The 27068-nt window shown below is 31.0% G+C and overlaps 2 protein-coding genes across 3 annotated transcripts; one reads left to right on the top strand and one right to left on the bottom strand.

Annotated features, from left to right (window-relative positions):
• Nucleotides 1-1687: 1687 nt before the first annotated feature.
• LOC134712461 (beta-1,4-glucuronyltransferase 1-like) lies at nucleotides 1688-8915 on the bottom strand. Its single transcript, XM_063574014.1, has 3 exons — nucleotides 8797-8915; nucleotides 3279-4360; nucleotides 1688-1960 (listed from the first exon to the last, which is right to left on the bottom strand). Exons 2-3 carry the CDS (start codon nucleotides 4296-4298, stop codon nucleotides 1769-1771), a joined length of 1212 nt encoding a protein of 403 aa, XP_063430084.1. The 5' UTR covers nucleotides 4299-4360; nucleotides 8797-8915; the 3' UTR covers nucleotides 1688-1768.
• LOC134712459 (sushi, von Willebrand factor type A, EGF and pentraxin domain-containing protein 1-like) lies at nucleotides 8871-25592 on the top strand. 2 transcript variants are annotated; one of them, XM_063574010.1, is made up of 11 exons: nucleotides 8871-8922; nucleotides 16470-16573; nucleotides 17366-17557; nucleotides 17966-18117; nucleotides 18749-18896; nucleotides 20314-20526; nucleotides 21425-21586; nucleotides 21956-22171; nucleotides 23397-23606; nucleotides 23986-24639; nucleotides 25111-25592. In XM_063574010.1, the coding sequence occupies exons 2-11, from the start codon at nucleotides 16489-16491 to the stop codon at nucleotides 25191-25193; spliced, it is 2115 nt and encodes a 704-aa protein (XP_063430080.1). In that variant the 5' UTR covers nucleotides 8871-8922; nucleotides 16470-16488; the 3' UTR covers nucleotides 25194-25592. The 2 variants fall into 2 exon arrangements, with proteins under 2 accessions (XP_063430080.1, XP_063430081.1); XM_063574011.1 differs by lacking the exon at nucleotides 8871-8922 and adding an exon at nucleotides 8966-8985.
• The last annotated feature ends 1476 nt before the right edge of the window (nucleotides 25593-27068 follow it).

Here is a 27068-nt window from a genome sequence, read left to right as displayed (position 1 = left end):
ACAGGTCATGATGCATGGGTCGACATAATTCCTTGACTTTATTTGTCATTGTCTGGAGATTGAGCTTATTTGAACGTCATTGTCAATAAACGAGGCCGATTGAAAATCCATGCTCAAATTGAGAGACATTTAAAGGCGGCGAAATAAGATAATTTCTTATTTCTTATTTGTGTTTCGAATCTGAAGAAATCCGACACTCAAAGTCTGAGTAAACCATGTAAAGAATAAAATAAGCAAATGTGTCAGCCTTTTTCTGTCTTTTGTAGACAAAACGCCCATGTGGCGCATATATATATATATATATATACAACTCGTCTAAACATCAACCCAACAATGTTAGATCTGTAAATTTGCTTTCGCAAATTTTTGGTTCTTCCCTCGCCGGGATTCGAACCCATGCTACTGTGATATCGTGACACCAAATCGCCTGCACTGCAGCCGTCCCGCTAGACCACACGACCACCTGGGCTCTCAAAAAAAGAGCTTTCGGTGGCCATATGTTACCTTTCCACGTCAGTTTTAATCTAGCGGCGTACTACAGTACATGATATATTAGGCATGAAGATGTTATTGTTACAGATCAGCTAAATTATCTATAGTAAAGGATCCTACAAATTAATGTAAGATACAGTCACAGAAAATAATTATATTCATAAGTACGTCTGAGTCAGTGACAACCCTACAACAGATGTATCCATCGGATCGCCATCATATATATATATATATAATTGCAATCCTGGTATCTATGATGAGTTTATTTTAACTTATAATGGATATCATAATAGCATTACTCTAGTTAAAAATAAAAGAAACATTAAATTCTGAGAATACTCAGTGAAAGAAGGAACTATCAGAAGACTTGACGGATATTTTACTTATTTGTAATTGGAAAGCACGTTTGTCGAAAGTTCAAACATTAAAATGTGATATGCCGGAAAAAAAACATACATAAAATAAATTACCCTAAGAACACAGAATGACATTCAACTGTGTTTTGAGCACGAGATCGGAGAAGTTTTTTTTTAAATCATTGCAACCAATTTCCGTTTTTCAGTGTTATGACCGAGATGAATGTATAGATTATTTTAATCAATCTGCGCTCTGGGTTTGTGTTCGATATATTACAAAGCTATTGTTCAGAAAATTTGTCAAATGACAGAAGGGTTGACATAGATTCGTTGAACTTGTACGCAGCGTTCAGAAACAATTTTGCAAAGTTTGTTGGAAAGGATATAATACTTGTTCATTGGTGTCTAGTAAAATTTCAAGAGAGAGACATAACTTGTATTTACTGAAGTGTTGTTCAAAGGAAAATACTGTGTGCATTCTATATCGCATTGTTTGAATCAAGCTGGTAGTCAATAGTTGCCTAAATGTCCCGGCTATTCGAGATTCCAATACAATTCTTAGGAAAATACCTGGTTTAATATGTGTTTCCAATAAAACAAAGAACATAAGGAAATCAAAGTTGTACCTTCTTGTTGATAATCAATTTGAATTTGACTTGTCGTATGACGAGAAGAGTATTTTCGACAATGATAAAACTGTGGCTGTCGATACTTTTAACTCTTGCCTCTCAACATTTGACATGTTCTAACATTGAAAATTCTGTTACCAATTCATACAAATCAACGCTTCAGAGATTCGAAGTTCTATAGTTAATTTGGTTGTTAATATTTCTATGATACATGTTTGAAATTTAATATTGAAATAAATCGTTGATCAGTTAAGTATTTATGGAACTATAAAATCCTTAATATGCAAAATATTAACAAGACCGTTTTGAATTTGGATATTTTGTTCTGAGTTCTCTTTTAAACTGTTGAAATAAGTCTCTATTCCTGTTATTCTCTATTTCTTTGTTTTTATGGAAGCCGTCTCTGTATTTAAATCCTTTATGTATAAGAAAGGCGTTGTTTAAAACTCCAAAATTGTAGCCTGCAATGTTCATTTCACATACCTACAAAACAATTAAAAATAATCTTAAAAAGATACATCATTTTTAATGTCTACCAACGATACATTTTACATCACAAATAAATGGTTAATACAAAATCACCAAGAATGATATGTCAGTGTTGCAAACAATTAATAAAAACAAGATGTCTATATCTAAAAGTAGAGATAACCACGCGTACGTTTACTATCGCTTACAGTTACAGTTATACCACCACTTAAAGCTCCTCAATTTCGTACTCATTTTTTTTTTTATTCTAGCGTCACTAATGAGTCTTTTGTAGACAAAACTTGCGCCTGGCGTACAAACGTTTAATCCTGATATCTTCCTAAAATTAAACATTTTTACTGTTATATACCTGAATTACAGGATTTTCGTCTATGTATTCACAGGGAAATATAGACCGTACAAAGTGAAACTGCCGTACAAAATGTATATATGCAATGTACTGTGTGGGTTTTTTATCAATTCGTTTCTAGTGTCAAAACGTGACATAGCTTTCACCACGCGGCTTGTGTAATTCATAGCAAAAATAAACTGGACGTGGTGCATATGTTTCTTGTTGGCATAGAGCTATAGACTTTTATATTTCCACGTTCTGTTGCAAGGACTTTCCGTAGAAGTTATTCGTTTTTCAAAAAAATGGTAACTATAGAAATCAACATAAACTTTTTTAACATTTATATATATAAATATATATACAACTCGTATAAACCTCAACCAAACAATGTTAGATCTGTAAATTTGCTTTAGCAAATTTTTGGTTCTTCCCTCGCCGGGATTCAAACCCATGCTACTGTGATTTCGTGACACCAAATCGCCTGCACTGCAGCCGTCCCGCTAGACCACACGGCCTGACAGAGGCGGATTTAGGGGGGGGTAGGGGGCCCGCCCCCCCCCCCTTTTTGGGAAAAATTTTGGTTGCTTATATAGGGAATCACTGAAGCGTGACTGGAGCGGGCCCCCTCTTAGGTCAGTCAGTGGGCCCCCACTTATGAAAATTCCTAGATCCGCAACTGGACCACCTGGGCTCTACAATAATAGAGCTTTCGCTGGCCGTGTGTTACCTTTCCTCGTCAGTTTTAATCTAGCGGCGTACTACAGTACATGATATCTAAGGCATGAAGATGTTATTGTTATAGATCAGCTAAATTATCTATAGTAAAGGGAGAGAGATCTATATATGTTCATATAATGAATACATTAAAACTGGTAAATTTTCATGAAAAAGTAGGTTGTTAACCTTGTTAGTGTATTCAGTGTTAAAACATCTATAAGAAAAAAAAATATTCTCGCTTCTGTGCATGCATATGCATCATACCTGACTAATTCTATTGTATCCATACTGTTTGAACCGCTCGTCGTACAATGGGAAATCTTTCTTGGCTATATAAAATGGTTCGTAAGCATCCTCCCGTTGTACAAAGTAAGCTATATTTAAATGACTAGAGTCTGGTAGAAATTGCCACTGGTCATAGTCTGTAGGCCTTTGACACTTTTCACAAACATCAAAATAAAATGGTCTGATTTTCTTTAATCTCCAATTTCTTAAAAGTTGTGTCCTATCTGTTGGAATAACGGCATCGTCTTTTGATTCGAAGGAAGGTACAACAAACACAACAGAATCATTTTTAAAAGATTGTACAAACGTATTAAATTCTCTTCGCAAATATTTATTTGGGAGCATGTCTATGTCAATGAGAAACACATAGCTTGTTTTACAAAATTTTATTGCCGTGTTCCTCAAAAGATTATGTGGGTATTCTATTCCTTCAATTTCATAATTTTGATTGTGAAAAGTTTTCATAGAATTCTCACAATTAGAGCTAACAAAATTATGTTTTAATTCGTCAAGCGAAATGTCATTATATAAAGGATATACGAGATGAAAATGAACACGATTTTGTATTTTGGGAAAGCATAGATGCAGATGTAACAGCTTGTCCATAGAAAATTGTAAATCTTTAAAGTGAGTAAAAACGGAAATCGAGATTACACCGTCCCATCTTTCACTGAGGGCAATCACATCATTTAAATTATTGCTTGATGTCTGAGAAACCAGTGTTACATCATTCTGTAGAATGGAACTTGAATCCTCATGGCAGAAAATATCGGTGATAATATTATAAGTACCACTGCTATCAAGTACATGTGCGTTTTCAATTTTTGATATGAGCATTCGAACTTGTCCATGGTCTCCTTCGTTTTTCTGGTTGCTTGGTAATGTCATCCTTTCATGTTTTGTCAACATGCCTATGTGCCAGATTTGAATAAGAACAATAATTAAAACCAAGAACGCTATGACTTTTCCAATACCAATCTTTCCAAAACCAAATACCATGTTAGTATCCTTTTATATTCATCATACTATATAGTTGTATGTTGGGGTGTCTTGCACAATATCTATCAAACCAATAAAATGAAATGAAATGAAATATAATTATTCACATTGTGTTTATATAAATTTAAATTTAAAACGAAATTATCAAAATTTGAACACTTCGTTCCTTATGTGGTATTTTAAAAAGACATATATAATCTTAGTCCGACATTACGCTGACGTCCAACGGCCCCAGCTTGTCTGGCAAAACAGTCGCTAGACGTCAGAGTAATCTCGGACTAATGTAATCTCTCCTTCCTTCTGGCTGGCATAGTATCAAATACAGATGTAGTAGTTGTTTTGGCCCAGTATAGCACTGTTGCATCAGATTTTCTCGCTGCCACCTTCCAAAGTTGTTTTTTTCAGCTAACATTCTTTTCAATCACTGACAGTGAGGGGTACTAATTGTACAAGTTATTTTCATTTACTTGAAGAAGAAAAAAATATACTTATATAAGTAAACTATAATTTTTAAATAATCTCCCCTAGTTATTTTTTTATTTATACAAGTAATGTTTTTTTACAATCCCACCAAAATTCTCAAGTTTTGAGATGAAAATTCATGCCTTAATGATTTTCCCAGGTTAGCTCATAATTTTTATTACAGATCAATGTTTCATCTCATTAATTCAACTCATTAAGCCAAGATCTTAAGTATTTGTGCAAAGCCTTCAAAAATTGCTCCTTTGGGGCTTGTAAATGACCAGTGTTCTGAAGATAACAGACAAATGGGATTTTCATTGTCCACGAAATTACACTTAAAAAGTAAAAACACAAAAATACCGAACTCCGAGGAAAATTCAAAAGGAAAATCCAAAATCAAAAGGCAAAATCAAAAGTCCAAACACATCAAACGAATGGATAACAACTGTCATATTCCTGACTTGGTACAGGCATTTTCTAATGTAGAAAATGGTGGATTGAACCTGGTTTTATAGCTAGCTAAACCTCTCACTTGTATGACAGTCGCATCAAATTCCATTACAAGTCAACGATGTATGAACAAAACAAACATACTCAAAGAGTAAAAATGTCAAAAATAGGGGTACAGCAGTCATTATTGTGTTATCATCTTAATATCACTATAAAAACAACAAATGTAACGAAGAATCACAAAAAGGCATATATCAAAATTAACATACTCATTTTGCTTTTCTTGTACCACTTAATTTATGTATATAAAGTCTACCCGTCAAGGAAAGAAGGTTTTCATTGCTGGTGTAAAAATGTGCGTTTGAAATTCGTACAGGTAGACATAAAAATAATTTTGTCGGTAAAAGTATGAACAAAATAAACATACTTGCATCACTATAAAAACAACAAATGTAACGAAGAATCACAAAAAGGCATACATCAAATTTAACATACTCATTTTGCTTTTCTTGTACCACTTAATTTATGTATATAAAGTCTACCCGTAAAGGAAAGAAGGTTTTCATTGCTGGTGTAAAAATGCGCGTTTGAAATTCGTACAGGTAGACATAAAAATAATTTTGTCGTTAAAATTTTGAACAAAACAAACATACTTGCATCACTATAAAAACAACAAATGTAACGAAGAAGCACAAAAAGGCATACATCAAATTTAATATACTCATTTTGCTTTTCTTATACCACTTAATTTATCTATATAAAGTCTACCCGGAAAGAATAGAAGGTTTTCATTGCTGGTGTAAAATTGCGCGTTTGAAATTCGCACAGGTAGACATAAAAATAAATTTGTCGTTCAAAGTATGAAGGTATACATACATGCATAGTCAAGTTGATATAACAAACAACAGACTCAACAATAAATGTAATAACAATAAATAAATAAGGTGTGGTTCAAAGTATGATGGGATACATACGTACAGTATCACGTCAAATGTATAAAATAAAAAACAGACTTAACATAAGTTTAAAGTATTTTAATGAATAATTTTATCATTCATAGTATGTAAAAATCCATAAGTAAATGATTAGTAAAGACATCTGCAATAGACAGACAAATTAAAATTCTAGTAGAGCAAAGAAATCCTAAGAAATTAAGAAATGAAGATAAGGATGACTTTTTCACATATATAAGTAAAAAAATCTGAATGTCTAAGTGACATAACTACGTCAATTTTTTGTTGTTGCCTAAACAAGTAAATAAAATTCACTTGTATACATAGTATAAGTACAATACAAATATACTTATATGTGTATACTTTTTTTTTACTTCTTCAAGTAAATAAAAATAACGTGTACAAGTAGTACCCCTGACTGCAATCATTGCACCTGTTCTAAGTCAGGAGCCTAATGGTTGTCGTTTGTTGATCAGATTCATAAGTTTTTCTTGTATTTTATAGACTATTGGTTTTCTTGCTTTGATCATTTTACACTAGTCATTTTGGAGCCCTTTATAGCTTGCTGTTCAGTGTGAGCTAAGGCTCTCAGTGATCTTAAATAGTTTTACTTTCTTTACAGAATTTCCATTGACATATTGCAGTTGGTTTAAATTGCAACCAAACAATACATCAGCAATGAATTTGGGCTCATATTTTGTTGATCAACATGAGTGATGCATTACATGTATTCAATCAAAGCATCATGGATTCTATGATTCAGCAAATTTTGTGACTTGTAAGACACATTTTCTGACCATACTTTCAATAATCATGTTGTTATCTCCATTTTCATAATCTAAATATAAGTGTAACACATGATAACTTTATTTACACTGACTCCAAAAAAAATATAGTTTTTATAAACTTTTGCCTGTAAAATATGAGATATTTGGTGCATCCAGTTTAGTGAAATTCACTTCCAGTCTCAAATTATTGGTTTTTGAACATGTAGGTATATTTCCATGAACTAACATGTAGGTATATTTCCATGAACTAAGTGCAAAAAAAGCTATTTCCAGCTTACTCTGGATCACTTCAGGCTGAATTTTTTTAAGGTCATATGTCAATCAACAATTTGCAAAAGACCCTACAGCTTTATTATGAATAAAGTTGGATTATATCAATTAACCTTATATTTGAATCATGTCAGGTCCCATAACTCTTATAAGATGTCATTGGATTGTTGCAGAACAAATTTGTCATATCTAAATCACAATTTGGCAAATATTTTGCACTAGTTCTTTTATAGATACATGTATCTTTAAAAGTGACAGGGGAGATCAAGAAACAATGAAAAGTCAAAATTTAAAACATATGACCTTGACTTTTGACCTTAACCTTTGACCTTGACCTCAAATTATTATTTTTATGAACCCAGGCCCTCAAATACATGTACCTTAGGTCTGTATTACTTACCAGTCATGTAATACATTGACATATCACTTATGTCCAATTTAAAAGGGGGAATAACTGTCCTGCAGAGTCTACAAATTGGTTCTGTTAAATTTGACAAATCTGCATCCTTAGTATCTAACAAGCAATTTAGTAAAACAAATGTGTTGCTTTCTTTTACAGTTATGGAGTAGAAATCGGAATAATGAAAGGTTAAAAAATTTAAAAAATGACCTTGACCTTTGACCACAAATTTAATTTTATGAACACAGGACCTCAAATACAAGTACCTTCTGTATTTAATACTTACCATACATGTGATACTTCACATGTCAAATTCAACAGGAAAAATAACTGTCATATTGAGTCTAAGAATTGATTCGGTTAAAATTTGACATATCATCATGAGAATCATCTTCGCTAGCCATGGGTAACGATCCACTCCCGCTCTCTTCACCCTTGGCGGATTGAGCCAACGTTTGTGATAACAATGTTGCACCATCTATCGGAAGATAAAAATCACGACAATTCTAAATACATTAGTCTTGACCAATGGTAGCACTTGAACTCTTCAATTTGGAGGTAAAAACACGGTAGCGTCTAGATTCTACACACTTGGTAAAGCCGAAAATAGAAGCATACGTCAACATTCATGCATTTGTGCATGAAACATACACAGGAACTTCTATTTGTTGATTAAAAACATTCAAGTTTTCACTAAATATAGTTGTATGTTTAGGGATGTAAAGGCTTGTTGCACAAAAAACATGTGGCAATTGTTTACAAACACTTTCTACATTTACACGTGATCATGTTATAGGCGCATTTTGATTGGATGCAGTGAGTTTTGACTGCAACCAATAAAAATCCTTACCTCGTGTCTCCGAAATGTTATCTCAATCCGCCAAGGGTGAAGAGAGCGGGAGTGGGTCGTAACCCTTGGCTAGCGAAGATGCATGAGAATATAACTATCTTAAACCTATACAAGAACTTGCACTACCTCCCAGTAACCACTTTTCACATTAGATGATAATCTCAAACAAGCTTTTTTAAAAGCTAACATGTTTTAACCAACAGAGAATAAACCGATTTACAGAAAATATCATGCTTATCAGTAAGCTATATACATTGGTAAGAGTAGATACATGAAAATGGTTTCTAGAATGATGTAGTAGATGCGATTATGCAATAAAACTAACCATATTCCCTTAGAAACAGGGTAAAATGCAAGTGGCCGTTCCGAATGATTCCATTGTTTACAATTCCAGTTTCCGCCTTCTTGGGCATGCGTAACGAGAAGAAAAAATTGACAAACAATGAGCAAGGTAAAGAAATATCTTGTTCTTTCAATATTGAGGTGGCTTGTAGTTTTATTCATGAATACATTAGTAAGAGTGTCCCTGGTCAACTAATCACCAAATCTTGAATTCTGAAGATGAGTATCTGACTCAAAATAATTCAATTAACTTCAACTCGATAAATAAAAAATGACAACATAGATGATAGAAAAAAATGTAGATCAACAAGACAACTTAGACATAGTGACAGTCATGATTTTATAAGTTATAACGTTAAATATAACGTAATTACCATAAGGAGATCTGATGTTGTATGATTGTCAAAAATACCAGATCCTATCAGAGACCAAAATTTAGCAAATTATTTCAACAGTTCAATGCAAGCAGTCTTTAGCTGTTTAGTCTTTAAGTGCAAAAAAATCAGAATCCAGGTCCGTACGCCCGTTCGCCCTAGTACCTGTTCGCCCTGATACCTGTTCGCCCAGGATCCATTCGCCCTGATTTTTATTTTTTACTAATTGTTGTCTAGTGGCATAATATTAAGTATTTGAATAAAATATGTTGAAGTTTGTTGAAAAAATCACAGAATATTGATATTGCCGCAATCAATTTCATCATTTTCCCTTTGATTGCTGTAGAATACTGGAATAAAATGTATTTATCTTTGTTGATATTTGTTAACAAAATAATTGTATTCAGTCATTCACTAATGTATGCAGTATAACTTAGACTAGTCTCAGAGTATTTTAATGAATGAACTTGTAAATCCGTTTAACTGTTCGTACATTTTTTAAAAATTAATTTCAAGCTGAATATATTATCAAAACAAATTTGTTTTTTATATTATAAATCCATCAAAAGACAGGTATCACAATAAGCAGTGATCCGAATTATTTTGTCATAAAACAATAAATTAATGATGCTTAACAAGCCATAAACTTTTAGATATTTCCATGTTTCCATAAATTTCAAGAACATATACCATAGAAATATATCTGATTAATTTTATTCAACTTCAATGCCCTGAATATTAATATTTTCGGGTCTCACTAATTAGCGACAACAAGCGTCAAGAAGCGACAACAAGCGTCAACAAGCGACAACAAGCGACAACAAGAATTATTTTAGCGACAACAAGCGACAAGAAGACTATTTAGCGACAAGAAACATTTTTTTTTATTAAATATTAGATTTTAGATATAAAGAAATTTGTATGTCAAGTTTTTTTTTTTAATTTACGAGCAGATATGTTTAATTTAAATGTTTTATTATAAAGATAAACGAAGAAATGAAACATTTGCGAGGAAGAAAGAGATTGTGAAGTTTATATTAGTATATTGGTAGATGAAGATATTAAACATTTGTGAAGAAGAAAGAGATTGAGCTTCTTTTTTTATTTCTAAATATGATGAATATGTATAAGATAATGGATGTATCTGTTTTCATCAAAGTCAAAGTATAAATAAACGAAAAGAGTTTTAAAAAACAAATTATAAGATAAATGATATATTCTAAAACACAAGGAAAACTTTAAAGTAATCTCATAATACAATAATTGCTGTTATACATAATAAATAATAAAATAAAAATTATTTTCTTTTGCATATTCTTTTAATATTTTTTGCAATAATTTATTTTAATTAAAAAAAATATGTTTTGTTGTCGCTAAATAGTTTCTTGTCTCTTGTTGTCGCTAAAATAATTCTTGTTGTCGCCTCTTGTCGCTTGTTGACGCTTGTTGTCGCTAAAATTCTTGTTGTTGCTTATTAGTGAGACGGATATTTTCTAGTAGGGCGAACGGACTCTAAGGGCGAACGAACTCAGGGCAAACAGACCCAGGGCGAACATGTTACTAGGGCGAACGGTCCCTATACCACTGAATCACAGGCATATTTTAGCCAGCCTCACATTTTATATTAGATCCTAGATTCATAATAGGCCCCTTCAGGGTTAGTTCAGCCATATATGATGGGGAGATAGATTTCATAATGGAGATAAATTGGTGTGAAAAATATGTGACAACATCATAAATTACAGCTGCAGTTGCTTGGAAACATGCATAGGATTTCCCATACTTTCATACATTACACATGATACATGTATATATAATTTCTTCCTATTAAAAAAAATCCTCCTATCCAATATGACCAAACTAACCGTGAAGGGGCCTTTTACTCTAAATATCAGCACAAAAATGTAAAATCTGCTAATTGAGACATTGTTCTCGTTGTTGATATATAAAATAATTAACAATATATACAGTCATACCTGCCAACTTTTGAAAATGCCCATGGGGGTTTTAGCGCGCAACAACAATTTCAAAGTTGAAAATTCTTTGCGACGACTATTTTGCGCGTGCTGTTTTGTAGTCTAGAAAAAGTGTCATATTTGCATGATTTGTAAGATGAGCTTACATCCCTCTTTTTAAAGTTTATTTGCATGATTCTAGTTATTATATCAGCAGAAAGTATGAACATGTAGCTGTAAGACCAGGAATTATTTTCATGTGTAAGGATACTAAATAGTTGTTGACTTTTCCAATATAAAATTATACACAAAGAAGGACCTTTATCAGGTTGGGAACAACACATAGGGATCCCCCCTCAATGTTAGGACATTAAAAACCACTTTTAAAGTACAATTGAGCACACATTCATATGCATATTATTTAAAGAAACTTTTCCCAAAGAACTATACATCTTATGACCTATCTGGTATTATATGGTCAACACATGTCCAAGAATTTTTATATGTTCTTGGCCTTATATCTTCTTTATTATTCAAAATAATAGGACTCTTCATTTAGAAAAGCTGTTCCAAATATAATGTCAGAATTTCCCATTTTAAAGTTAATAAATCTACATTTTTCTATTTTATTTTTTACAAGAGTGACCCCTTGACTAAGGGTAGTCCCTCATTTAAGGGATTCCTCATGTTGATGTGGGTGTGGGGGTCCATGTGAAAAATAATGAATAGTACATTATACTTTAAATGATTGAATACATATGGCAAGCCAAAGTGGACAAAAAGAGCTATTTTCTAATATTAGAAAATCATTTTCTAATATTAGAAAATCATTTTCTAATATTAAAAAATCATTTTCTAATATTAGAAAATCATTTTCTAATATTAAAAAATCATTTTCTAATATTAAAAAAGAAAAAGTCTATTTATTAATATTAGAAAATGATTTTCTAATATTAGAAAATGATTTCTTAATATTAGAAAATGCTTTTTTAATATTAAAAAATTATTTCTTAATATTAGAAAATCCTTTTCTAATATTAGAAAATCATTTTCTTATATAAGAAAATCATTTTTTAATATTAGAAATTCATTTTCTAATATTAGAAAATCAAAAGTAATTTCTTATATTAGAAATTCATTTTCTAATATTAATAAATGATTTTTTAATATTAGAAATTCATTTTTTAATATTAGAAATTCATTTTTTAATATTAGAAAATCATTTTCTAATATTAGAAAATCATTTTTTAATATAAGAAATTCATTTTCTAATATTAGAAAATCAAAAGTAATTTCTTATATTAGAAATTCATTTTCTAATATTAATAAATCATTTTCTAATATTAAAATATCATTTTCTAATATTAGAAAATCATTTTCTAATATTAGAAAATCATTTTCTAATATTAGAAAATCATTTTTTAATATTAGAAAATCATTTTCTAATATTAAAAAATAAGGTACTTTTTAATATTAGAAAATGATTTTCTAATATTAAAAATGGTTTTCTAATATTAAAAAATGATTTTCTAATATTAAAAAAGGATTTTCTAATATTAAAAAAGGATTTTCTAATATTAAGAAATGATTTTTTAATATTAAAAAATCATTTTCTAATATTAAAAAGTACCTTATTTTTTAATATTAGAAAATGATTTTCTAATATTAAAAAATGATTTTCTAATATTAGAAAATGATTTTCTTATATTAGAAAATGATTTTCTAATATTAGAAAATGATTTTCTAATATTAGAAAATGATTTTTTAATATTAGAAAATCATTTTTTAATATTAGAAAATGATTTTTTAATATTAGAAAATGATTTTTTAATATTAGAAAATCATTTTTTAATATTAGAAAATGATTTTTTAATATTAGAAAATAGCTCTTTTTGTCCACTTTGGCTTGCCATAAATACATAAATGAAATTATGTTACAGCAAGTGTATATGTAATGCCAATAAATTAGTGAATAAACTACTATTTATTATATTCATGGTAGTACTGCATCATTGAAGTTTGTCAATCAGCCATGCTTTTATTCTTATTCTGTGTAAGAACCTCCTTGCAGTTGAAAAATCATTTGCCATGTTCACGTTTTTACATCAACAAACAGTGGAATACAACACAAGTTCAATATCTAGCATGTTAAAACAATCTTGGGAGAAAACGTTTTTGATTGGCTGATTAATTTGATCATGAGAAACACACAATTTGATTGGCTGAACACGATTTTCCTCCATTAGACACAGTTCAAAATCGGGAACAACAATATTTTTGGTGTAGATTTTCACCAAATCGTGTTTTAGAGGGTTTTTCAGGAACACGATCGTGCAATCGTGACTAAGGGTCAAAATCGTGTAGTACACGCCTAAATCGTGAAAGTTGGCAGGTATGTACAGTGTAGAGTGGGGCGCCCATATTCGCGGGGGACACAATTTCGCCGTTTTATGATTTTGAGGTGTAAAAACTTCAAAGGATGGCTGAAATGGAAGACATATACCGGTAAATGATATTGTTACGTTTTCGCTTGGTGTTGCTATAGCGTTTTCGTTACCCTGAAGTGAAACTCTGACCCACTGACAAAACTAGACAATCCGCCAGACAAACTAATACTCGACAATAAATACTGGTTCAAATGACTGCTCCCTTGGGTTAACTCAACCCTGTAATCCAATATGTATATTTAACGATGCGTTGTTTCCGAAGACAGAAATAAATAATTCGTTTCAAGTTAATGATTTAATGAAGTGTTACTATGATCAGTTATATATATATGTCATTCAAACAATTTCAATATTGTATATCTTTTTACATTAGATCCACACAATAAATAACTCTTAAATAGTATGCAAGCTGGTGAGTACTCTGGTCAAGTTCTATATACACATGTATTAAATAAACAATCTTATTAACAAGTAATTATAGAAATCTCTATAATTATATTTAGTGATGCCGACTTCTCAAATGTATAAGTTGCGACTCTGGGTTTTACTGTTCTTTTTGTGAATATTCGAATTCGTAGTATATATGTAAAGAATCGTTAATAATTGCAGTTTCTATACTGTTGGTATATCGAGTAAATAATACAAGAATAACTTTAACTGTTACTTTCTCTGAAGAAAAACTCTATTGACGTCTTATTAGAAGCGACCTTAAGACTCGAGACTGCGTCGGTGAGTCTCTGTATAAAATATGGAATATTTTATATTTCTGACTTTTCTGTACTTCTCAGTATATAACTTTTTGTACTTATAATGATCTCTAATCTTTAGAGTCCCTTATAATATTAAATTATAACTCTATGTTTTACATAAAGTAAAACTCTGACAAAATATTTCCTAACCTTTTCAAAGTGTAAGACTCAAATTGTAAGTTACAGTGCAGAAAGGATTTATTATTAGGCTTGTGATTGTAAGCAACCTTTTGTCACGGTAGTCCGATCACGACTAATGCGTTCAATGGTAGTGCAGTATATATACAACAAAAAGACTTGAAAGACTTCATATTGACGTCAAAAGCCACTCGAAAGACTCTATTTCAACGTAATATTGCCATTCACGACAGTGCACTTTGACGGTTTACGGTAAAGCGACTCAAGTAAACATGGCGGACATTACAAGGAAAAAGAGAGACTCTGAGTCTCTAGAAACTTGACCAGGTTAACTAATTCTCTCAATATAAATATATATAGAGATTAAAACAACATAATACAATCATCAACAAATATTTAAAGGTAGGTCCAGTATAAGGAAATTCTGTATTTACACTGTACAAAAATAAATAGAAAGGCGACTCAGTTTCAAGGAGGACTTGACGTTATTTTTATCTTTGCTCAAGTTACTGTTCATAATAAATATCCAAGATAACTTATTTTAATAAAAAGAAACATTTTCAAAAATTTATAAGTATCCAATACGGTAAAACGGAGATTTAACTTGATAAAAAGTGAAAAGGGGGAGGGGACACAAACTGTTGAACAACGAGGTCGAAATCCGTTACAATATTATATAACAAATATGCTTCTTTTTTAAAACTGAAACAAAATTGCAGCACCTACAACAGTGTACTGAAAAGGACCGAAAAACGGACAACGATTTCGGCCAATTTCCTGAAGAAAAAACACGAATTCAAAGAAGTATTTCTAAGTAATTCTTTGACTGAATGCCCCTAAATTTCAGTTCTTAACACCTTTGAAATATCTGCTATTCATCTATAATTAAATTAATTTGACCAATGTTGTTAAAAGCTGCGGTTACATGTATTTGATTTTAAATAGATGTGTAAAAACGGCAAATATGTGTCCCCCATTGACAAAAAATCAGGAAATTTCAAACACCCTTTAATCTAACTTTTCAGATGATTATATTCAAACAAACACGTTTTCAAGCTTAAGAATATTTTGCATTTGAAGTTATCTTCATATAGAAATATCAGTATACTTCAAAAACATTTAGACCTGAATGTAGAAAACGTGAAAAAAGGTGTGGCGAAAATGAGCACCCCACTCTACAGGCAGTCTTAAAGTTTACTATACACATCAGTAACTTTGTCAAACCTTCATGGAGTTTTATGAAACTTTGGGAGAAGTTTTTCTATGATTAACAATCATATTATTGAATAGAATAGATACAGTTTGAAGCAAATTGTTGAAAACATATTACATTTACAGACATTCTGGGATTACATTGTTCACATGATACAATGTGCAAGTTTGAAAATCTTTGATTCACCATAGGCATTTGTCTCAGGAAAAAAATACTTGTATTGCTTAAGGTGGTACCCAACACTTTCACTAAAATTAATTTGGCTCGTTTAATTTTCATAAAATTTTGACAATGTATTTACTTTGACCCTTTAACAAAAATATAAAAATTTCAAAAATTTTGAACCAACCGTTTCGTCGGAAAAATTACACTGGTTATATAGCAGTTTGACAAATACCAATTTATATCACTGAGCAGCTAAAAATTCCCTTTACAACACAACGTAATTAAAACGTTTGGATGACTTTACGGAGTTATCTCCCTGTAGTGTTAGGTACCACCTTAATATAACACTTATAATAAACAGTATTGTGTCTTTGAGGCAAATGCCTGTGACCTAAGTCACCTTAAAGGATTGTTATGAAACTGTGAGTTAAGCAAACCTTTCTGATCATTCATTTCATTAAAACATGTGTATTGATTTTTTTGTTTAATTCTGTATTTCACTGATAAATTGACTTGATCAATTTAAGTTACTCTTTAACAGTTGCTTTTATCTCTTGTTACATTGATATATAATCATGATAATGTATCTGCTTAGCCTCTAATTTATAATTGCAGATTTTATAGTTTAAAAAAGATGATTTGTAAGGAATGGATCTGCACTGCTTTGTTGATATGGCTGCAGTTCATGGATTATCTTGCGGATGCAGTAGATTTTAATCGTATGATATATTTATGATGGAATTAATATATTAAACTAAAATATAGACACACATTTTTAGACAGTTAAAGATCTTGGCATATAAAAAAAGGAGAAAAAGGAGATGTGGTATGCTTGCTAATGAGAAAACCAGAGCCAAAATGATGAGGCTTTAAACAACTTTTGAGCACTAAGATCAATTCAACAAAATAATTTGTGAAATACAAATAAAAGTTGGACTACTGTCTAAGGAATATACATTTGTATTTATACTTACATGAACGTTATACATACTTCTACATTGCAATACAACTCCTGCTAAATGATTTCCAAATACATGTATAATATATGCAGTAATTTAAGGATTCTCCTTTCTGACATGTTTATAGGGACTCTTAACCTCAAGAAGACTGTATTTTTTTTTTATATTTTTCATTTTTTGTGGTAAATGACAATAGAACTGACCATTTAGTTTATATATATTGAATAATAGTCGGATGTGTGGAAAAGTGTCATTTGGTTGGCAATAAATAGATCAAACTTTATATCCTAAGTACTGGGGTATGTGCATCAATTAAAATAGTCCTTTTCTACACGTAAAAGGAGATTCTTTTGTCTTTTATAGACTGTAACATTGTTTTTTGTTCAGTTTCCCTCTTTTTGTATTTTTTTTTATAGACTTAGACATTTATATTTTATATATACATTTGTACTGGTAGTAAGGAACAGACACAGTAGATTGATTGAATGATATACCATACAATTATGTACCTTATCAACCGATATAGTAATGTACATGTATGTTTTATTTCAGAAAAACCTCTGTATTTGAAGTGGTGTTCCTCTTTACCAACTATAGAACATGGACGTGTTCAGAGATTTCATAATAAACCATCAATAGCACAAGTTATATGTGACCATGGTTACCAGCTTATAGGGGATATGAAGCTTACTTGTAATAATTCAAAATGGAGTCCAGTCAAGCTGCCATATTGTAAAGTAATCGGTAAGTTGCTACATTATTTTCTCCTATATCTTCTTAACATGTATTTCTTTAAATTTCTTGAACGTTCTTTTTATTATATCCCCGTTTTAAAAAAGTGGGGATTTACTTTCTTACATGTACCTCTGTTTGTCCTTTGCATGATTTTTTTTCACCGCATACTTGTATTTCTCAGGAACTACATTACAAGGATTTCTGAAACTTAGTTTCAGGGTTTATAAGAGTCAGCTTTGCTGTGTGATGCATTATCAGATTCATCACTCAACAACTTCCTGTTGGCTGTCAAGTATTTGAGCAGGGGAATCATCAGTGAGCTTCTCTTGTTTTATGTAACTTAAACTGACAACAGGGCAAAACCTTAATACATATTTTTTTAATGAATGACTAAATTGTTTTTTTTTATATATATAGATAGCCAACCTCACGCGGATGCTGGTAATGATGTTGTGATATATTTACCTAAAAATTACGTTATATTAAATGGTAATGGTAGTTATGATGATAATGATGATACGATCACTTATCATTGGTGGAATAGCGATCATCTTACTCTTGATTTAAGGGTATGTAATATATTAATGTTGTTTAAATCTTTGATACATTTTGTACCAGGGAAAGGGGTTGTTCAGTGATCAGTACCAGAATACCAATTATAATTGTTGCGATACAAACTCAGTCTCTATATTTGATAAAAACCTTGCAATGATTCCTGAATATACAGTATAGAAATACAATTAACTCTCGTTGTCTCAAACTCGGTTGACTCGAAATTTCGAATGAGTCAAAGTTTTCACGTGGTCCTGAACTTTGTTCCATAAAAATATATGTAATTCGACTCCTAATGAGTCGAAATTTCGGTTGAAAAAAAATTCAAGTTTGTTAAAAGTTTTGAGAAGAAATCAAATTGCACAGTATTGTGCAATAAATTTGTAAGATCTTTGACCATTTATTTTCTGTCAGAAACCTGTTTTCTGTCAAAAATTCAAACAGTATCAAGCTTGAATTTTGTGTCAAAATTTGCCCCAACTGTTCAGGGTTTGACCTTTGTGGTTGTATCAGGCAGTGCTCAGCAAACCATTTTATTGTGTTTTCATTTTTTCAATAATTTTATGATAAAATTATTTAAAATCTAAATAAACCTCAGATTTAAAGCATTTTGCACCATATACTGAATTTTATAAAACTATGTTTCAGGGTGAAAGATCACAATATTTAGAGGTATATCATCTGCGGGAAGGAGTATATACATTTAAACTGAAGGTGATAAATTTAGTTGGACAACAATCTACAGATAGTGTAACAGTAACGGTTAAACAAAGTGTTACAACAACTGTTAAACAAGGTTAGTAACAATCTACATATCCTGTTACAGTTACTGTTAAACAAGGTTAGTAACAATCTACAGTTAGGGTTACAGTTACTGTTAAACAAGGTTAGTAACAATCTACATATCCTGTTACAGTTACTGTTAAACAGGGTGAGTAACAATCTACAGTTAGGGTTACAGTTACTGTTAAACAAGGTTAGTAACAATCTACATATCCTGTTACAGTTACTGTTAAACAGGGTTAGTAACAATCTACAGTAAGGGTTACAGTTACTGTTAAACAAGGTTAGTAACAATCTACATATCCTGTTACAGTTACTGTTAAACAGGGTTAGTAACAATCTACAGTTAGGGTTACAGTTACTGTTAAACAAGGTTAGTAACAATCTACATATCCTGTTACAGTTACTGTTAAACAGGGTGAGTAACAATCTACAGTTAGGGTTACAGTTACTGTTAAACAAGGTTAGTAACAATCTACATATCCTGTTACAGTTACTGTTAAACAGGGTTAGTAACAATCTACAGTAAGGGTTACAGTTACTGTTAAACAAGGTTAGTAACAATCTACATATCCTGTTACAGTTACTGTTAAACAGGGTTAGTAACAATCTACAGTAAGGGTTACAGTTACTGTTAAACAAGGTTAGTAACAATCTACATATCCTGTTACAGTTACTGTTAAACAGGGTTAGTAACAATCTACAGTAAGGGTTACAGTTACTGTTAAACAGGGTTAGTAACAATCTACAGTAAGGGTTACAGTTACTGTTAAACAAGGTTAGTAACAATCTACATATCCTGTTACAGTTACTGTTAAACAGGGTTAGTAACAATCTACAGTAAGGGTTACAGTTACTGTTAAACAAGGTTAGTAACAATCTACATATCGTTGCTGGGCTTCTAAAATGTTATAAATTACAAATTTTTCAAAAACTTAAAATATCTCAGAAACAAGCTTTGAAAATTTTGGCAAAATGCATGCTCCGAAATGTTATATGTGAACTTGATCATTTTTGTAAATAGCAGTGAAATAAAAACTTTGACATTTCTGGATTATCCAAGAACTTAAATTATTTTAACAGAAATAAAGAAATGTACAATTATGTATGAATTTTTTGGTGAACAAGAAGCTTCTTTTGTTGATGCAACAACATTGGGGAATTTTTAAAGAAAATCACCTCAAGTTGTACTCAATTATGTTGCATCTTACTGACGTATAATGTTTTCAAATATCATTTGAATAGAGGGTATTATAAACTATCAATAATCTATAAGCCAGCATTAGCTCACAGTAGATCTTTTGTTTAAATTATTTCAAGATAGTAAATTTGATGTGCACAAATGGCTGTTATGATCATTAGTTTTATGCTTAGTTTGTGCATTGAAATACATATTTGATACAAAGACATAAATTTGTGATATTTTGTAGGAAGTACTGATGAATGTTTAGAGTATCCAGACATACCTCATTCAACAGTCCGATGGGAACCATCTTTTAGAGCTGCATTAGTAGAGTGTGAACCTGGAAAATTTATACATGTTAATGGGATAGCCTTTCATAGCATAAGCATCAAATGTCAGAATGGAGAATGGATGTCTGCTGATGGAATTAAAAATTTACCAGAATGTGTTAGAGATACAGGTACAAAGAATTACTAGATAAACAAATATATGGAGTATCCATCCATACCACAAAATCAGGTTTTGCATAGCAATAAAAAACACACATGGCAAAGGAACAGGGCTTTTTTTCTATTCTTCATCTCAATGTCACAGTTGAACCTTCCACATAAAGCAAAAAAATCTATTCACTTCAAAATTTAAGACATTCCTAGATCCAGACTTGAGCCAAAAATTTTCGGAAAAATAGATTTAGATAGATTTTTGGTTTTCCTGTTTGAATGGTTTTACACTAGTAATTTTTTGGACCCTTTATAGCTTGCTGTTGGGTGTGAGTCAAGGTTCTGTATAAAATGCTGTACCTTTACCTACATGTTTAATGGTTTACTTTAATAAATTGTTACTTGGATAGAGAGTTGTCTCATTGGCACTCATACCACATCTTCCTATATCTATTTGTAACACCACCAAATCTGTCCTTGGCAAAAAGAACATAATGGAAATAGTAAATATCTAAAACAAAAAAGTTACTACACAGTACACACAGATGTAAATATTAAGACATGTGAAATATAAAAAGTAATTAAGGTATGAAATGAAATTTGAAGGACAAGTGATCCTTGTAAAACACATATTGAATATGAATGTCCTGGTAACTGACAGTTACTGATTCGTTGATGATATTTGTTGTAGGCCATATTTAAAAAAACATGCCATATTGTAGAGAGAGCATAACCATTTTATACCCCTGCCAAATCTATCAAATATTAAAGCATGTGTGTCTTTAATAGTAAATTATCTTCTGTTGTCCTGATTTGAACATTTCTGGTACTGCTTTCAGATATCTCATTGTTTGGTAAAGATTATAAAACAAAATGATGACTTCTGGGTAAAAAATCTCCTGTTTGACTTGTTTGTAGATGCTGATTGTGGTGATCCTCCATTAATACTCCATGGGAAAGGCACACTTACTGGTAGAACCCAGGTGAAGTACAAATGTGATGAGGGATATTATACAGAAGAACCATTTGCCATTTTACTATGTGAAGGAACCAGTTGGATAGGAAACACACCTACATGTAGTGAGTAATTTCTTGATATTAAATTGGTTTTAATATTTAAGATTTAACAGATAAATGTGGTGTATGCTTTTAGAAAATAAAGCAATCAGTTCATAACAAGTTTGGGGAGGAAATGAAAATAAATTAATATTTGCATTCATTTACATGGATTCAATTGAAAATAAATCACCTTTCTTTAGAAATGATGTCTGGATATTTGCCAAGGACAATCAGTAATTACAGCTTCAATTCATTAGACCGTCTCAGGCCTTGGAGACTGTGAATCTCTTCTTGCTTCTCCTTTATTATTGAGGGTTGAAAGATTGTTAACTTTGAGTATATGTTTATCTTTACAAGATTGGATACCTTGATTATTGTTTATCTTTTCAGAACTTGAACTTGAAGACTATAAGTGTCCAGCTCCTCCATCAATAGATAATGGTGAAATATATTTACAGGATAATTCTTACAATGTTGGATCCAAAATAACATATAAATGTAATACCAATGCATACCAGTTACTGGGGAATCCAGTTATGGAATGTTTAGATGACTATACATGGTCTAGGTACCAGCCTACATGTATCTTGTCTTCCAGCTTAATTAGTATGTATTATATCTAATTTAAAACAAGAACTATCTTTAAAAAAGATATCCGACGTATTTAGATTTGAGTATTATGTTTAAAACTATCATTTCGATAACCTTCAGAAGCACAATGACTTAATGATGCAGGATATGTTTTATAAAATCTCCATCTGAATGTTACTACAAGAATTTTTTTTACTAAGTTTGGTTATATTAAGGCAATAATATATAAGAATATTGTGATGACACCTAAAATTTTTATTTGTCAAAAAATCTAGTGCAAATAAAAAGAAACTAATATACATTTACTGCTGTTTACATTAAATTTAATTCATGGTTAACAACGCTAGAAACTATTGGTAGTATACATGTAAGTAGTATCTTTCTGTTTACACTCACCAAAACCCCGCGGAAATCTCACATGCGTAGGTGCGGTCTAAAAGTCATGTACGGTCGTACAACAAAGTTTACATTAAAAATTATATAATTATCTAATTGTCCCGAATAAACAGCTTTCGTGGATGCAAAGAACTATTGGAGACAATTATTTTAATGAAAATATAAATCTTTGTATGATCTAGTTCAAATATTTATAGTTTTTCACTTGCTTTCCATCACGATATAATTTTCGAGACGTTTTTTCAAACACAACCAAATCACCCACCATGACAGCATTTTGTCCAATCACAGAAAGGATTTTCGAGCATGCTTAGTCTGTTGCCATAGTGAAGGGTCCTTAAGTTCAAAGTGCACAAACCGAAACTATACCGACTACGTCGGAAAAAAGTATATGATCAAACTTCATTGTTAAATCTTCAGTTAAAATTCTGTCTAGCACAATTTATTAAACTGGTTATTATTGCACAGAAATTTCATAATAATATAGAACATGCTCATATTTCCCGTCAGAGCTGTAAAATGGTTTTCAAGATTCTGCAAAAATCCTTCTTTGATAATTAAAACCACATCATCATTTTTTAGTTGTTTATCTCCTTTATATGCATATATACCTAAATTTTCCACAAAAGAGTGGGCCAGGCATGGTTCATTGACTATGTTTTGCATATTTTACAGGTTAAAGCATTTCTATTTTAATTTTAACATTTGCATTGTACTATCAAAATAACATCCAAGCACAAGTTATATCTTTGTGTCCATCTTAATGTTGTCTGTTAATCTAGCTAAAAATAAGTTTTAAAAAATAAAAATATTATTCAAATTTGAAAAATATAAATATTTACAGATAAAGATTGGTTTTGTCCAGCAATACCTCCTATACCTAATGGTAAATGTTCCTGTAATTCTAAAAAGGACATCAATTTCTGTGAGCCATTCTATCTTACAATGAAAATACAGTGTTCATGCAATGAAGGGTACAGACTTGTGGGACAAAGGACATTAACATGTACTGACAAAGGATTATGGAACTATGATCAACCTACGTGCGTTAAAGGTATGTTTTTTTTATGAAAACAGATGGAAATAGTGTTTCTTAAGGTGTAGAAAATTCCTATATAATTGAGTTAAAAAGTACTTGTATTTGTAAGTTGTTCAGAAAAGACAAATATTGCACATCAAAGTGAAAGTGGAGACAAAGCCGGTTACTGTAAAAGCCTTTTTTTTCAGGCAGTTGCAATTTCTAGTTAAAAAAATACAACTTCTGCATTTTTTTCTTCTTTTTCTTGATTGGCTTATTTTAAAACTCAGCGTTTCAATAATTGTTTTTTTTTATTAAACAATTTTGTGTAGCTTCAAATAAAACTTTTCTTTATTAAAGAGGAGTTCATACCACGGAACTAATAAATGTATTACAATTTTTGTTTGATTTTTAGTTGATGATATTTCCATAGATACTGCAGGACATAACAGTGAATCTAATGGATCTACAACAAGAATGAATACACTTGCAGTTGTCATAGCAACAGCTTGTAGTGTCCTAGGCATTCTCTTACTAGTCATGGTTGTGATGATCATACGGAGACGTAAGCCTCGTCCCCGTCATTATCACCAAGTTGGTGTCCCACCACCATACACTAGAGTACACAGTAGCTCATTTGATGAGCTCGACAGAGTAGCATTAATTGGATATGATGCTGCTAGATTACCAACTTATGAAGAGGCTGTGCGAAATAATACCTCTTCCTCTGTTCCTCAGAGGGGACAAGGGTTGTCTGAAGTTTCAGTTAATGGTGAATTCAGGCCATTGCCAAACATTCAAAATGTTGTTCGAGGCAGTAATGCTCAAAATAGTGACATTCAATCTGTACACTCGAATCGACATTCTATTACAACGATGAGTACTGTAAACAGAGACGGTATATCTGAAGTGTTTGGTTCTATTGATACAGTCAATTATAGTATGAGTGATGCGTCTACCTCTGTCACAGTGGACACATTTGACAGTTCAACATCACGGCCATCACATGGGTCAGGTACAGCCACTGCTGGCAGTGTCAATACCTCCCAAGAAAATATAGTCACTGAAGGTAAGTCATAAAGACACAAACAAGAAAAAGTTACACATTATATTTGACCTGTATAGATAAGTACCAGTAATGTAAATCTTGTCATTTTCGCATTAAAACATGGGTTGAAATGTGGGAAGTTTACATTGTATTAAATGTTTTCAGATGTCTTAACTGAATTTAAAAAGTGGAACAATAACATAAAAGTAACTCTTAATTACTTTTGCAACTACTTGCAAGGCCGAAAATGTGCTTCATATTTGTTTAGGGATAAACATTTTGAAAATTGACCAAATTCTGTATTCCTTTCATCAAAAGAAGTAGTTGCTTTTAAATGACATCATAACTGTATTTCTTATAGTGTTGTGTTTTTTAAACTCCTTGTATTTTACTTTAAATACCTTTACTTCAAAATAACCCATTAAATGTAAATCCTAAAATATCATCATAAGTATGCTGTTTTAGACGATTTTCATTTTTTTATAATTTCAGAAGCACCATTATTAGTTCCTGAGATAGATGAATCTGAGGACAAAGGTGAAGATATGGAGATAAAAGATGAAGACAAGAATTGATCATTGTTTATATATATATTAGTTAATGTTTTGTATGTTCCAATTTTGTATCATGTTCAACCCCAAGATATCATCACATATTTCATTAGATTTTAAAACTAGAAGATCTTTTTGATAGAAAAAAGCTAAAACTTTTCATCTGTCTGTTCACCTGTTGAGTGTTCATCTGTCTGTTATCAGGTTCAAGTTTAATTTTAAGACAGTCTTCTCATAAAATTGTGGTCTTATCAACTTGAATCTAATTACTGGTTCTTTTGTTCATTATAATGTAATATTGTTTTAATTTTTTTTTAAATATTTTTCAAATAATAACCCATTTTCTACAATTCAATCAACATGGAAATTTTGGTAGTGAGCTGGGCATGGTGTGCTATAGACATATTCTGGGTTTTTTTTTTTTGGGGGGGGGGGGGGGGGGGAATCATTTTGTAATCATGTATTCTTAATTTCATTTGCATACTTTATGTAATAATATATGGTTCACTTATCTTAATGTAGTCAGTAGCAGGAAATATTGATTTCTTTTGAATGTTCAGATAGCCCTTGATAAATTTTAGATTAAACTGACCATCTGTGGTACATAACACTACAGGGGGATAACTCTGTAAAAAGTAAAAATCAGCTGAATGTTTTAATCATGTACTATTGTTTAGGATATATTAAAGTTTCCTAATGATCAAAATTGGTGTTTGTCAAACTGCTATTCATCAAATGAAATGTTTCAAATAAATTGTGCAGGTCAAGTTTTTTTTAAATTTTTGTATTTTTGTCAAATGGTCAAAGTAAACATTTTGTCAAAATTCTATGAAAGTTAAAAGAGCTAACTTAGTTATATTCAAGGTGTTTAGTACCACCTTCATTTTCAGCAAATATTTTCAAATATTTAGAATGATCATATATATTGAAAAAAAATTTGTAAACTTAAATTTAGCACTGCCTTCATTCTATATAAAAACATGAATTTATTTTAATTACATGGTATTCTACTTGATAACCAGTATATCAATATGTTAGGTGGCATGCTTGGTTGTACCAGTTTAACTGTAAAAATAGAATACAAATAATAGATAAGTTGTAAATTATATTATATAATTCATAATCAATTAAACATGTTTTCAACAACAAATAGTCATCATCGAAATTCTGTGACAAACCTGCATTCATTAGAAATTAAAATCAAACAGGTGATTAGATATGCATATAAGATAGAAAATTAAATCATCAATGCTTGTTTCTATCTATTTGGTATATGTTTTCAACATTCCAAGAAATTGGATTTGTACACCCTATTCATTTATTGAAAAATTCAGAAGTCATCAAATACTCATTCAGGGTCCCATGAGAAGTCATATGTTTAGGGTTAGTTACATCATTTTGTACATGGACTTTCAGTATTCCAGGAAAAAGTAACATTCCCACCTTATATTTTCCAGTTTTTTTATATTCCATTTAACAGAAAGAAAAGAATAAAACGTCTTTTCAAAGTTTTAATATGCTAAAACTGCATATAGAATGCAGGGATCATAAAAAAAAAAATGCTTTAATAGCAGCTTTTGATTTCACTGAAAGTTTGATCAATTGTTACAAAAACTTAAATTGAGGAATCCCTATCTTATATATAGAAGCAATATTTGTTTATCAGTTATGTATGTATGTATGTATCTGTGTTGTAAGAGAAGTTGCAAAAGGATTGTTTGAAAAGATTGGGAGTAGTGACAAAAATGTATGAGGTTTTAATTGATCTTCGCAGTCTGAATTATGACGTAAATCTGCAGGTTTTTCCTATAGAATTTGATGTTTTGTGTAAATTATAGATAGCTAGTATATTAATCATCTTTTTATATATAATGCAATTGTTTATACTTGTACACCCTT

Source organism: Mytilus trossulus, chromosome 3 (assembly GCF_036588685.1).
Source record: "Mytilus trossulus isolate FHL-02 chromosome 3, PNRI_Mtr1.1.1.hap1, whole genome shotgun sequence".
Classification (NCBI taxonomy): Eukaryota; Metazoa; Mollusca; class Bivalvia; order Mytilida; family Mytilidae; genus Mytilus; species Mytilus trossulus.
The sequence above is the reverse complement of the archived record's forward strand: the minus strand, read 5'-3'. Positions and strand labels throughout refer to the sequence as shown.

Coding starts and splice junctions, on each gene's coding strand:
- LOC134712459 (XM_063574010.1), top strand. CDS start 16,489: ATGATTTGTAAGGAATGGATCTGCACTGCTTTGTTGATATGGCTGCAG. Junction 21,587..21,955: donor AGGAAACACACCTACATGTA/GTGAGTAATTTC, acceptor TTATCTTTTCAG/AACTTGAACTTGAAGACTAT. Junction 24,640..25,110: donor AGAAAATATAGTCACTGAAG/GTAAGTCATAAA, acceptor TTATAATTTCAG/AAGCACCATTATTAGTTCCT.
- LOC134712461 (XM_063574014.1), bottom strand. CDS start 4,298: ATGGTATTTGGTTTTGGAAAGATTGGTATTGGAAAAGTCATAGCGTTC. Junction 1,961..3,278: donor GATACAATAGAATTAGTCAG/GTATGATGCATA, acceptor ATTGTTTTGTAG/GTATGTGAAATGAACATTGC.